Genomic DNA, 14,076 nt, shown 5'->3' with positions numbered 1-14,076 from the left:
CCTACTTACAGTGCCATTAAAGACATTTTAGTGTGAAGCCCCTAGAGGCTCATGGAACCACTTGATGGGAACCACTGTAAGTGAGCAGCAATTTTTTTATCACCTTGCTGTTGTTGGTTAATAAGTATGAAGTTGAGCATCAACATCATAGCATTCAAATAGAGCTGAATTTCTCATCCACTATCCCCTTGGTACCATATTTTGAGAACTAAATAGCATCTTACCTTTAAGAGGCACCTTGACATCAAGGCCAAAGAATAAAGGCAAGAGAGAAGAACAAGAATAGGAACAGAAACTGTAGAAGAAAAAGAAGAAGATTATGTAAATCCCACTTTTTGCCATGCCTTTCAGGAGGTGTTAAATCTGTCAAAATTCATTTACTATGCAGTTGGCACCTTTGCTTAAGGAGATACCATCTTCCCTTTCAACCTGAGAGTATATTCTTTCATCTGCCAGCTCAAGTAGGGATATGAACACTGTGGGACCTTAAAGTTAGAAGTCTGATGTTTATTCACATAGAACAAGGAATATCAGAATTGTCAGAACTTTAAAAATCATCTGCACTTCTTAAACAACCTATTCATTTGACAGCTTGGAAAACTGAAACTCCCAGAGAGAAAGCAATTCATAGAAAGCCACTGTCTCATTAAATAGCAGAGCCAGGAGCAGAACCCAGATTTTCCTAACCTTTTTCCTAACCTCTTTTCACTTTGTCATTGATTAGCGTTTATTTCTATTTTCTTTCTAAACAATTTTTTCTTTATCTTTATTTTGTTTTTGTTTTTGTGGAGCAATAAGGGTTAAGTGACTTGCCTAGGGTCACACAGCTAGTGTCAAGTATCTGAGGCCAGATTTGAAATCAGGTCCTTCTGAATCCAGGGCCAGTGGTTTATCCACTGTGCCACCTAGCTGCCCCCTATCTTTATTTCAAATTAAAATTTTCACCATTCTTTCTAAATTCTAAACTGCACATCAAATAAAATGAGCATTTCTATACATTTTGTAGAACAGAAAATTTGTATGTGAAATTGAATCTCTATTACATAGACCTTGCTTTTCTTTTAAATTAAATATTAGGCAGGCATGGTGACTCTCACCTATATTCTCTGCTTCAGGGAGGCTGAGGTAGATGGATCACTTGAGTATGGGAGTTGTGAGCTGAAGTGGGTTAAACCTTAAGGTTATCTGCACTGTCTGGGACCAATATGGTGAGCCCCCTGGGAATAGGGCACCACCAGGCTGCTAGAGAAGGAGCAAATTGACCTGAGTTAGAAACAAATAGGCCAAAGCTTCCATGCCAATTAGTAGGAGGATAAATTGAACTTATAGGCTTGGAGAAATAGGAAGATCCAGTGTAAAAAAAAGTATATAATATATTCATCATGTAACTTTCAAAGCTGTCCTATTTGTCTGTGATTCCTTCTCGCATTCCTTCTATTCTCTTCTTATTTTTCTTTTTTTGTTGTTATAGGGGAAACCTATCTCTACCTTTCTCTTCCCTAATTGCTAAAAAAAAAAAAAATCCTTGTAACAAGTATGCTTAGTCAAAACAAATAAGGCAAGTACTGACTGTTCCAAAAAGGTATGAGCTCATTCTGCATAGTTCACGTCTCCATCAGGAGGTGAGTATTATTTCTGATTCTTAAGAGTTAGCCTATAGAACCAAGAACTAGACCCTTAGAAATCATCTTGTCTAACCCTATCCTTCCCTTTTATAGATAAGGCAGCTGAATCCCAGGAAAAAAGTGATTTGTCCAAAGTCACACAGGTAATAAATATCAGTCAGAATTTGAACCCTGATCTTTATCTATTCAGTACTGATTCCCCCCCCCCCCCCCGCCAAGGTGCTAGTGCCTTTCTCCCAAAATTTTCTTGTAAATGTACACACACACATGTATGTATGCATACATATTGACATACATTCACACATATACAATCTGTATATGTATATATGAATATAGAGATGTTATCTATTTCTATAGTTAAATGTATATATCTATCTCTACATTTAAATATCAAGCTTTACTTTTCTTTTTTCTCTATATACATACACAAGTATATATGTGTATATGTATACACACGTATATATGTATGTGTGTGCACACACATACATGTGTATGTACATGCACACATATACATATACATACACTATCTATCTGTCTGTCTGTCTATCTATTCCTATGTCCTTTGGCTAGATTGGAAAGCTCCTTAGAGTTAGGGACTGTTTTTGTGTTTTTTTGCTTTTGTATTTTTATCTCCAACACTTACTTGGAGTTTTGAAACTGCCTAGAATATAGCATGTGCTTAAAAATGTGGATTTACCCTGGCAAATAATCACTTGATCTTTATGGGCCTCAGTTTCCTTATCTACAGAAGGAGGCAGTTCAGTTAGATGGCCTTTCAGGTCCCTTTGAACGCTAAATCAATGAACCTATGATTCTGTGATCAATTAATTATTTGATTTTCTGCTTCACCACTAGGTATCAGAGATGAGGATAGGGATAGGAGTTATGTTAATTAACATTGTTACCAAAAGGCCACCAATTATAATTCACATCAAAGGTCAGATCAACATCCTCAAATATGCATCTCAGCCTTCCAAAGACAAATGATTCTGAGATTCCTAAATGATAACAATAAAGAGATATAGGCATTCACCAAAAAATAGTTTTAGGCTGTTCCCATTGAGGAACTTAATGCCTTACTAGACTGTCCCTTAGTTTTATACTGGACAAATATGCTGTAAAACACCCACTGAATTATGGCTCCATCAGGTGGCCTCCTATTCAGTACAAAATCTGTATTTTCCATTTCATACCGTGCCTTCCTTAACTCTTCACTTTGCCAGAATTAAAATGCCTGCTCCTCTTCCCTTTTCCCTGTCATTTTGTAAACATGTGATAAATGCCTCACCAGATGCCCAATTTTGGTGACCATTCTAATTATCTTTGAAGATGTCATGTCCTCTAGGGAAAGCCTTTGCTTAAGTTCTTTGGACCTCAAAGGAGTAATTTTGGTGTAGATATAGCAAACATTCCCTGCATTGCCCGGTTGTGGGTGGGATTGGTAAGGAATGTGCTGTTGTCATCAGTGAGGGGATCTGGAATGGGAAGGGAATTAGAAGTATTACCTACATTGTTCATCAGAAGATCAGAAGCTAGAACCACAGGTTTTGGAGTGGGGCTGGTGCCCAAATAGTTGTATGAGGATACAACAAGGACAATCTGCTTTATTTGAGAATCAGAGTGCTACATTGGAAAGAACTATCAGTCATTTTAGGCCTGGATTCAAAATCCCATTTCATCCACTTAATAGCTATGTGACCTTGGGCAAGTCTCAGCTTCTCTGAGACTTAAATTAAGGAGCTTATATGAGCCCTGGGGTTCTTTCTAGTTCTAAGTGTATGAACCTAGGTGCTGATGAAGCCCTTGGACATAACTGAGCCTTAGCACCCTCATCTGTAAAATCAAGAGACTTAATCTGCCAAGGCCTGGCAAATTACCTGGCCCTATCCTAGAGGGTGGTAATGCAAGCATTTGCCCTTGGACCTAATTCTTCAGTTCATGAGTTAAGAATGGTTTTTATGCTTTTAAATACAATTTTATTGTATTAAAAATATATATATATATTTTTAAAATTGGCCTTCTGGAGATAGTTTGGCAATCCTGTATTTCAGTTTAAATCTTATTCTCATATACCTTAGGGCATATGACTGAGTGCATATTGTTTTTTCTGTTTTTTAAAAGTGACGTCCAACTCTTGGTGACCCCATTTGAGGGTTTTCATGGCAAAGAGAGTGGTTTGCCATTTCCTTCTTCAGTTCATTTTACATATGATGAAACTGAGGCAAACAGAGTTAAGTGACTTGCCCAGGGTAACACAGTTAGTATGTACTAGAGGTGAGATTTCAATCCAGATCTTACTGAATTTTTTAGTCCAACCACTACAAATATATATATATATATATATATGTATATATGTATATATGTATACAGTATTCCACTGATTATGATGGATGAGCAAATTGAGGCTCAGGAAAGGGAACTGATATGTCTAAGGCTGCACAATTACTTGGAGTTATTAGTATATTATTATTATTATTATTATTATTAGTTATTAACAAAGGACACAAGATTTGGAACTAAGAAGACCTGGATTCAAATTCTGTCTCAGATAGGTAGTAGCTCTGTGAAAGCCTGGAAAAACCACTCAATATTTTTGGTCTTCTGTTGTTTTTTCACCTAGAAAACTTGGTGGCCCTTCTAGATCTAAAGCTATGACTCTCAATAGCTGAACAGGAATTTGAACTTGGGTAAACTTGACTTCAAAGTCAGAACTTTTTCTTTAACACTAGTATAGTTTCTGTAGTGGTTAATGGACAAAAAAATGCTAATCTTCTGCCAAACTTAATTTTCTCATTGCATTTTAGGCATGGAGAGATGTGGGTAGAAGGTGCTGTGGAATCAGATCAGTCAGTTCTTGGATTGGTCTAGGGAAAAGGACCTCCTTCTTCTTTGATTTTCTTAGGTGGTTATTCCAAGAATGTTTGGCTACCTGCCATTTTATGGCTATCAGAAAACCCATTTGACCTGTTGCTTTTTGAGTACAGAGAGAGACTCCTGGGGTAAAGGAACTTGATTGAGGTGAGAGGAGCTGACTCAGCTGTGGGCTCCCTCTCTTAGTCATTACATCGCCCATGGCCCTAAACCAGGCAGCGTAAGCTTGAACATGTGCAGGTGGAAAAGATGTATCATGACCCTGCTCCAGTCATGCAAAGGGAAGAGAGTGGGAGTCTTTCCCCTTCACCCTACCTATACTGTAAAAGTCTTCAGCAGGACCTGCCTTTCACATGCAAAGAGAGAGGGAGCTTCTGTGATTGGTGCATTGTCAATACTTTTGTACCATATAATTTTGCAGAGTTGAATTTCAAACATCTAGCAAAATATGGGCAAATCAAACTAAATATTTTATACAAATGACATACTTCTATTAGAAGTATGTGTTTCAGGGCAGCTAGGTTGGCACAGCGGATAGAGCACCAGCCCTGGAGTAAGGAGGACCTGAGTTCAAATCCGACCTCAGACACTTAACACTTACTAGCTGCGTGACCCTGGGCAAGTCACTTAACTCCAACTGCCTCACACCCTGCCCCCAAAAAGAAGTATGTGTTCCTGAGCTTTATGTACTAATAAAACCTTACCATCATTAAGTGTAATAACAAGAGCTCACATATTTTATAGCAATTCAAGGTTGACAAAGTGCTTTCTCTTCTTGTAAGACAGGGAATACAAGTATTATTCTCTCTAGAGATGAGGGCAAATGGGACTTAGAGACTTTCCCAGATCACAAAGGAAGTAAATATTGGGGTCAGTACTTGAATTCGTACCATTCAATAATTAAAAATTCATTAATCTCTACTCTGTTCCAGGGAATGGACTTTGCACTGGGGATAGAAAGACAAAACCAAAACAATCATTTCCCTCAGGGAGCTAGTATTTTATAAGAGGACATTAGGTATTTTTACCATTATATCACTTTTACTTTTCAATGCATTTTCATACACCTTGGTTCATTGAATTCCAGTGAAAGGGAGGAAGTGGGCACAGGCCCTTTTTTATTCCCATCTTACAGATGAAAAAAACTTTAAAAAGTTGGGGAATTGTGCCTTGTGTGAGGTCCCTCAGTTAGTGGCAGAGCCAATACTAAAACATAGATCTCCCAGTCAGCACACATTAGTTTTTGATATAAAGACCAACCTTAGCTCCTCATATGTGGGACACCCCCTCCTCTAGTCCCCCCCCAACACACACACACACACACACACACACACACACACACACACACACACACATACACACACACACACAAAAATGCAGCCTGAATTTTGGATGAGCTAAAGTCCCTGGGGTCAAAGCTCCTTCCTGGGCAGTTTGGTGCTTAGGAAGATGGATTCATTATTTTGGGCCACTAGGGGGAGCAACAGTCCACTACTTGCTTAGCCTAGTGCATAAATTGGGTCTCTTGTTCCTAAGGTGAAACAATTAACATTGAACTCTTGAAGTTTCTAACTTACTGCCCCAGGAGGGGAAAATAATATTTTATTATAGGTAATGGGAGTAGGGAGAGGAAAGAACGGATTAAAAAGGGAGGCCAAAATTATAAGATTCTGAAAAGCAAAACGCATGCATACACAAACATACATACAAAAATCAAATGTATAGAAAGCTTTTAAAGAATAGGAAACATAGGAAAAGCGAAGATTAGGGTGAAGAACTGAGTAAGGAAACAGTTGTTGAAAGGGATGAGTGGACACAGGGACAAAGTAAGGGTTAGAGAAGGGAGACTATTCAAAGGCCACAGGATAAACTCCAAAATCATAAGAAATGAGAAATTAGACAGGAAGGGGAATGCATATTATATCTGTATTGGCTAAACATATCAAGACCAAAGCCACTACAGAAATGAACACATACCTTTTCTTCTAAATCCTTTATTTGTCTTTTCTGGATATCAGTTTTGTCTTCTAAGTCTCGGATTCTCTGAAATCAAAGACAACAAGCTTAGCTCCAGTGAAGTTTAACAGTGCACATATTAAAACAATGCCACTCCTTCACTCCTGGAATTGTGGAGTAGGGAGGGGGTTCAGGGGACATGTCGTCCAATCCCGGAGCCCTTTTACAATATTCCTGACATCGTTGTCCATCCTCTGCTTGCAGACTTTCAGTGACCTCCCAAGGCAAAACATTCCCCTCTTGGACAGCTCCAATGATCAGGGACCTCTTCTTCACATCAAGTGTAAATCTGTCTCTGTAATCCTCACCTATTGCTCCTGGTTCTGTCTTCTCAGGACAGCAAAAGAAAGACAGTCTATGTTCTACAGAAGAACACTTAAAATAATTAAGGACAGCAATCATGTCTTTCCCTTCCTCCTCCTTCCTCATCTTTTCTTCCAGTTAAACACCCCCAGTGCCTTCAAACAATCCCTTTACCATCCTAGCTGTTCTCTTCTGGGCATGCTCCAGTTTGTCATAAAGTTATTAACAAAACCACAGCTACCAGCAGCTGGAAACTACTTAGAGCCACTGTTTCTCTACCTGGAAGGCACTTATTTGATGGGGAAAAAATCATGGTGATTATGAATTAGCACCAATTGGAATGGGTTGTCTCAAATGCACGGTGAATTCTCCATTCCTTGAGGTATTCAAATGTAGATGAGATCATACAATCATAGATTCTGAGGGAGAAGGAACCTTAGGAGATGCATAGCCCAGCCATTTTTATTTATTTTTATTTTTATTTTTTACATGTTAGGAGGCCCAGGGAAGTGAAGTGACTTCATGGTCAAATACATAAGAGCTTGAATGTCAGAAGCAGGGTTTGAAAGCAGGTCCCTAGACTTTGATTCAGTAATCTTCCCTTGTACCAGATGGCCTCTCAAATGTACAAGAAATTCTTGCTCAGATAGGGGACAAACTACACGACCTCTAAGATCCCTGCCAGCTCCAAGACCCTTTGAAAGTAGAGACAACAAGGCCTTTTTTTCTCGTCATTTTGTGACTTCCTACACTAAGCAGTAGAGGTAAAGCCTCATAATCCTAGGATTGGAGATATATTTATGGGTAAGCCTATAGGTGATAAGTGAATCCATGTGAATGGATATGTTTTTTCTGGGATAATCTCAGTACTTAATATCTGCAGTGTTCATGAGTAAGAAGAACAATTGATCTAACAAGAATTCTTTGCCTGGGGACTATGAATTTGCCTTTCAAAATATTTTGATAACTATTTCAATAGAATTTATTTTCTTGGTAATCCTATGTATTTTATTTTCTGTATTTTAGAATCTTATTCTCAGAAGAGGCCCATAGAACTGCCAAAGGGGTCCACGACACAAAAACAGTTAAGAACCCTTGATGTTCATATAGATGTATTATATGTGTATGTGTGTATATAGATGTATATATTATATGGGTGTATATGTACGTATGGGTATATATGCACATACATATATATTTATTCATATACATGTATACACACATATATGCATAGAAATATATCTACACATAAATAAGTAAATAGATAGATAAACAAATAAACAACCAAAAAATAAATAAGTAAACAACCAAATAATTAAATAAATAAATGGGTAAATACATAAATAGATGGGTAGATAAATAAATAGATTAATGAATGAATTAATGAATAACAAATTGGACTTTTTACTAATTAGGAAAGGCTCCCATCTCGATTCTGAATGGTCAAAGTTTTATCCATTAGAGAAGTCCATTCCAGTCAGAGAATTCTTCATCCCCTGATCCTGGGGGGCTGTGAAAAATTTCTGTACCGCCTGACCATTGAGGGAAGCTACAAGGGATGGGATGAAATAGAAGCATTCTCTCCTGCTATTTCTCCCCTTCAGCCTCTCTAGGAAAGTATCTATTGCTATCATCATAATGGCATTTTAATGTTTACAGAATATTTTCCATGCAACAGTTCCACAAGGTAGAGAGTACCTTATCATCCCCATTTTATAGAGGAGTTTATATTTTATTCTAGAATCAATAGCAATTCAATAGGGAGTGAAGGTCTATGAGCAGGGGAGCGGCATGCCTAGATCTGGGCTTTAGGCAGATTTTTTGACAACTGCGAAGGATGGACTACAGAGGGGAGAGATCAGAAGCAATAGAATCAGTTAGGAGGCTTCACCAAAAGTCTAGAGAGAGGTGACATAGACTTGAACTAAGTAACAATTTGAGTGGTGAGAGAGTGTATATTTATGTATATGTATGTGTGTATATACATATACGTATACATACATACACATGCATACATGTATGTGCATTGTAACAATTGGAATGATGCCACCTGCTGGAGACTTACTGTAGGAAAGCTCCAACATGAGGAGAGGGCCTCTGAGGGCAGGACCATGCGGCTTTCTTTGGCGTCAGGAAGTGACGTTGGCTTGTGGAAGGAGGAAGGGGGAGGCTGGCATGCTGGCTTGCTCTTTTTCCTGAGGACTCTGGTGGAGAAGGGAGCTAGAAATGCACTCTCCCTTTAATAGTTAGATGAATCTAGGCCTTTCTCTCTCTCTTTACCAAATTCTTATTCTCCTTAATAAATTCTTAAAAGTCTAACTCTTGGGGGCAGCTAGGTAGCGCAGTGGATAGAGCACTGGCCCTGGATGCAGGAGTACCTGAGTTCAAATCCGGCCTCAGACACTTGACGCTCACTAGCTGTGTGAGCCTGGGCAAGTCACTTAACCCCCCATTGCCCCACCAAAAAAAAAAAGAAAAAAAAAGTCTAACTCTTGCTAAAACTTATAATTTATTGGCGGCCACTCATTAGATATTTTAGACAGACTAGCTAGAATTTTAGCCCTTACAGTATATATTATATGTGTGTATACATATACACATACATGTATATGTGTGTGCATCTAAGTGTGTGTGTGTGTGTGTGTGTGTGTGTGTGTGTAAATCTCACTGTGGGCAGAACATTCTGTTGGGCACTGGGGAAAATAAAGATTGGATAAGACCGCCTCTGCCCTCATGAAGCTTCAAGTCTAGTAGAAAAAATGTGCTGTATACATACAAACAGATAAACACTCAGATCTCACAAAGTATCCCATAATTTTGCATTCTATTTATTTAGAAAAAATACATCTATAACGTGTGTGTGAGATGTACAAAACAAAGGGCTCTATAAATTCCTGGGCCTCGGAAGGTCATTCTCACACATTTAAGTGATAGTCACTTACCCGAGAGGGCCTACACCACTTCCCACTAAGAATTATTCACATTTCTGTGATGCTTTAAGGGGAGTGGATAATTTCACCTGTGAGTACCTGGATTCCTGATCTCCTGGCTGAAGATAACCAAGTCTCCTGCTGCCTAGAGCCTCCTACTTTGTCACTACCCATAATACCAGAAGAGAGAGTGATTACGATGATGATTAGTAGTTCGTTGATAATAGATTTGTCTTGGGGATTTGTGATTTATTTTTTCTTGGTCTCCCCTGTTAAAGTACTATTCCTGTATCTCCCTGTGCCATGGAATTTGCCCTGGCTTCTCTAACACCATGACAGAAGAATGTAATTTTGACAGATTTTCCCCAGATGGTTGGGTCCAGTGATGAACCACATATCTGTGACTGGAGTTCTAGACTAGGTGTTTGGGCTGAAGACAGTTGGCAAAGTGGTCATTGGTTGATGTATTCTATGGCCACAGCAACTCTCAAAAGCTGTCCATTAAGTGGTAAACAGATTGTGAAAGGGAATGAAAGGAGTACCCGTACCAGAAAAATTACAGCTCTTTGAAGTATTATTTATTGCTTCAATTACCCCCTTGTGTCACAGATATCTCAAATCACTTCTCTTCCTGGCCACAGATAAGAGAAAGATATGTCTGATTTTCTAACTTTCTGTCCCTGTCTCTTTGTTTCTCTTTTTCTCTGATCCCACTCAGATTCTCTGAGGCTCAAACTGGGCTTATGAGTGGATGATCATTTGCCAGGGAAGAAGAGAAGGAAGAGGTAAGGGAGAAGAAGAGAACACTCCCCCTGCCCTGTGGAAATCTCCAAACAACAGGGTTGGAAAAACAAGGCAGTGAATTTCAAAGACAATTTTACAATTGCTCACTGTATTTGGAGCTTAACTGGCAATGAAGACGCACAAACGAAGAGCAGCTTGGAGTGTTTAGTCTCACTGAACCATATAATCTGTGAGTTGGTGGAGTCCTCAAATTTTCCCTGTAATATTCTCAATAATACAAAAGTCATTGGCTTAATTAGTCATCTAGTTAAATGACTCGTCAAGCTGGTCATTTCGCTAAGGTCACCCATTCCATTTGAGGGCATGTCCAAGAGTTGGGGAGTTTTTCTTATTCATGGGGAAATCTTCCTCTCTACAGCTTGTGCTCATTGCTCCTAGTATCCCCTTAAGGATCAAACAAAATGAAGTCTAATCTATCTTTCACCTGATGGCTCTTTAGATAGAAAAGGCAGTTAGTTCTCTTATCCTACGCTAAGCCTTTTCTTCTCCAGGTACCTCCTCTCCTCCCCTACCACAACCCTTCACCAAAACATATTACTGGGGCTAAGACCCAGACTGGTAATATCATCAGTATCGGGAACTTTTAGATGAGAAATATCTTTCTACCAAATCAAATTGGTACCCACTCTGTGACTTAGAATCTTCATTGCCTAGAATATTAAGATCTTAAGTGATTTGTCCAAGCTATTGAGTAGGGCAGGATTTGAATCCAGGTCTTCCTGGCTTTGAAGACAGCTCTATAGCCACTACACCAATCATGCCTGAAAGAAATGGAAATGTTTAAGAAGAGGGGAGGACAGTTGGTGTGATCTCTTCCTTCATGTATTCGAAAGACCACCATATAGGAGATGGATTAAGACTCCTTTTGAGGGGGCAGCTAGATGGCGCAGTGGTTAAAGCACCTGCCCTGGATTCAAGAGTACCTGAGTTCAAATCCAGTCTCAGACACTTGACACTTACTAGCTGTGTGACCCCGGGCAAGTCACTTAACCCCCGTTGCCTGCAAAAAAAAAAAAAAGACTCCTTTTGATTGGCCTTAACATTGAAAAATGAAATGGAGTCTTTAAAAATGTATCTAAACACCACATATTCCAGAAGATTTTTTTAAAAGTATACTCATTTTCTCATTGGAACATAATAATTAATAACAACAATAACCATGACTGGCATTTATGTGCTATTGTTGTTTCCCCTTCCTTCTGGAAGAGGACCATGACATCAGGGTGATGTCATGACTTGCAGTGAATTGGATTTAAGTGAGGGAGGGCTGTGCAAGGTCACCAACCTCACTCTCTCCTCCAGAGCCATCTGGATCCAGTGGCAAGATACCTATCAGGACAACTGGAGATGGCTCTGGATGTTAAAAGGCAAATAGGGTTAAGTAACTGCTAAGGATCACACAGCTAGTAAATATCTGAGGTGAAATTTGAACTCAGGTCCTCCTGACTCCAGGGCAGTGCTCTATCCACTGCACCACCTAGTTCCCCTGGGGGCACTTACTTGCTGTATAACCCTGATGTCATGGTCTTCTTTGAGAAGGAAGGACCAACAACAACAACAATGAAAACAACAAGGGCACTGTGCTAAACACTCTACAAGGATTATTTCATTTGATTGCCATCATAACCCTTTGAAGTAGGTGCTATTATTATCCCTATTTTATAGTTAAGGAAATTTAGACTGATAGGGGTTAAGTGACTTGCCCAAGGCCACACATCTAGTAAGTATCTGAGGTCACATTTGAACTCAGGTCTTTCTGACACCAGGCCCAGTGCTCTATCCATTGAGCCACTTAGATACTTCAATAGTTTGGTATCTGCACTATGTAAAGAATACACATGAAATTATGGTCTTTTATTTCAGGGTTCTCTGTGTGTTTCTATGACTAGATAGTATTGTGGATAAAGCATTGGGTCTGGAATCATGAATACCCGAGTTCAAATTCAGTCTCAGATACTAACTTAGCTGTGTGATCTTGGGCGGGCCACTTAACTCCTGCCTGCCTCAGTCCTCTCATCTGTAAAATGGATTTAATAATAGTACCTCCCTCCCAGGGTTTCTGTGAGGATCACTTACTAGGTGAACGACTCTGGGTCAGCCACTGCACCCTTGCTGGTCTCAGTTTCCTCATCTGTAAAATGGGGATGATAACAACACTTTTCTCCCAGGGTAGTTGTGAGGATCAAATGAGACAATGCTGTTTCTAAAGTGCTTTGCAAACCTTAAAATGTCGGATAAATGCTAGCAGATCTTATCACTGTCAGTGGCCCTTATATGACTTAGGATCCTCGTCCTTGTCCCCCTTACCTGGTGGGCTTGTTGTAGCAGCTCCATTCTCTCCTGAAGTATCTGACAGTCATATTCTCTGCTCTTTCTCAGCATCTGCCTCCGTAACTTCTCTACTGCTGTCCTTAATTCTTCTTGTTGCTTTTCGCTCAGTAATTCCCCAAACTTGATCACAGTTTCTTGCTGCAAAGCATTATATAAAGTGGCTTCCAACTCCTGGATTCTCTGGTAACACAAGGAGAGAAGTTTGTTAGGCCTTGCTTGCCTTTGAGCAGCACGGGCTGGAGGTACTTGATGTCTATTTCTGAGACAGCTGTTTTGAACTTTATCTCTGTGAAATTCATCCCTGGGAGGAAGGAGGAAGCATCCTTATGCCTCAGGAGGAGAAAGGGGAGCAGGTGAGGAGTTCCTGTTGGTCTCAGCTTTGACCTGAAATTATAATTGAGGGCAAAGATTGCTTCTTTCTTTGCATTTATATACCTAGTGCCTGACACAGAGTAGGTACTTCATACTTGTTGATTGATTTGTTGATCGACCAGCATATCTTAACCTTTATAGTCAGGATGATATCACATGGTACTGTAGAAAGAGCCCTGTTTTTGGGGGCAGAGGACTTGGGCATAAATTCCAGCTCTGTCATATACTAGCTGTTTGACCTTGGGTAGATTAATGAACTTTTCTAAGCCCCAATTTCTTCCTCTGTAAAATGAAGAGTTTAAAATCGATGTCTCCTCTAGCCCCCAATCCAAAGACTCTAGGCTTTATTCTTGATGTGTATGACTTGAGTATACATACTTATAGTCCTTGGGAATGCTCAAGTGATTTTAAAGTTTCAGGGGTCCCCCTTTTAACTTGGGGATAAGAAGGGTAAATATATAGAGAGAATGGAAAACACACCTTTTTTGTGTGTTTTTGTTTTTGTTTTTGTTTTGTGAGGCAATTGGGGTTAAGTGACTTACCCAGGGTCACACAGCTAGTAAACATTAAGTGTCTGAGGCCAGATTTGAATTCAGATCCTCTTGACTCCAAGGCCGGTGCTCTATCCACTGCACCACCTACTGCCCCTTTTTGTTTTGTTTTGTTTTAAAATGACAGATTATCTATGTTTTCATCCTATTTTAAAATTTTATTTTGTTAAATATTTCCCTGTTACATTTTTTTTTCAGGGCAATGAGGGTTAAGTGATTTGCCCAGGGTCACACAGCTAGTAATTGTCAAGTGTCTGAGACCAGATTTGAACT

General features: G+C 39.4%; 1 protein-coding gene across 1 annotated transcript in view; it reads right to left on the bottom strand.

The window, feature by feature from the left end:
- The window catches only part of JAKMIP2 (janus kinase and microtubule interacting protein 2), a 240,955-nt gene that overhangs the window by 20,688 nt on the left and 206,191 nt on the right, over positions 1-14,076 (bottom strand). Inside the window, 3 exon segments of the mRNA XM_043987296.1 lie at positions 225-295; positions 6,474-6,539; positions 12,857-13,060. Coding sequence (XP_043843231.1) covers positions 245-295; positions 6,474-6,539; positions 12,857-13,060 — 321 coding nt within the window. The 3' untranslated portion in view covers positions 225-244.

Source organism: Dromiciops gliroides, chromosome 2 (assembly GCF_019393635.1).
Source record: "Dromiciops gliroides isolate mDroGli1 chromosome 2, mDroGli1.pri, whole genome shotgun sequence".
Lineage (NCBI taxonomy): Eukaryota > Metazoa > Chordata > Mammalia > Microbiotheria > Microbiotheriidae > Dromiciops > Dromiciops gliroides.
The sequence above is the reverse complement of the archived record's forward strand: the minus strand, read 5'-3'. Positions and strand labels throughout refer to the sequence as shown.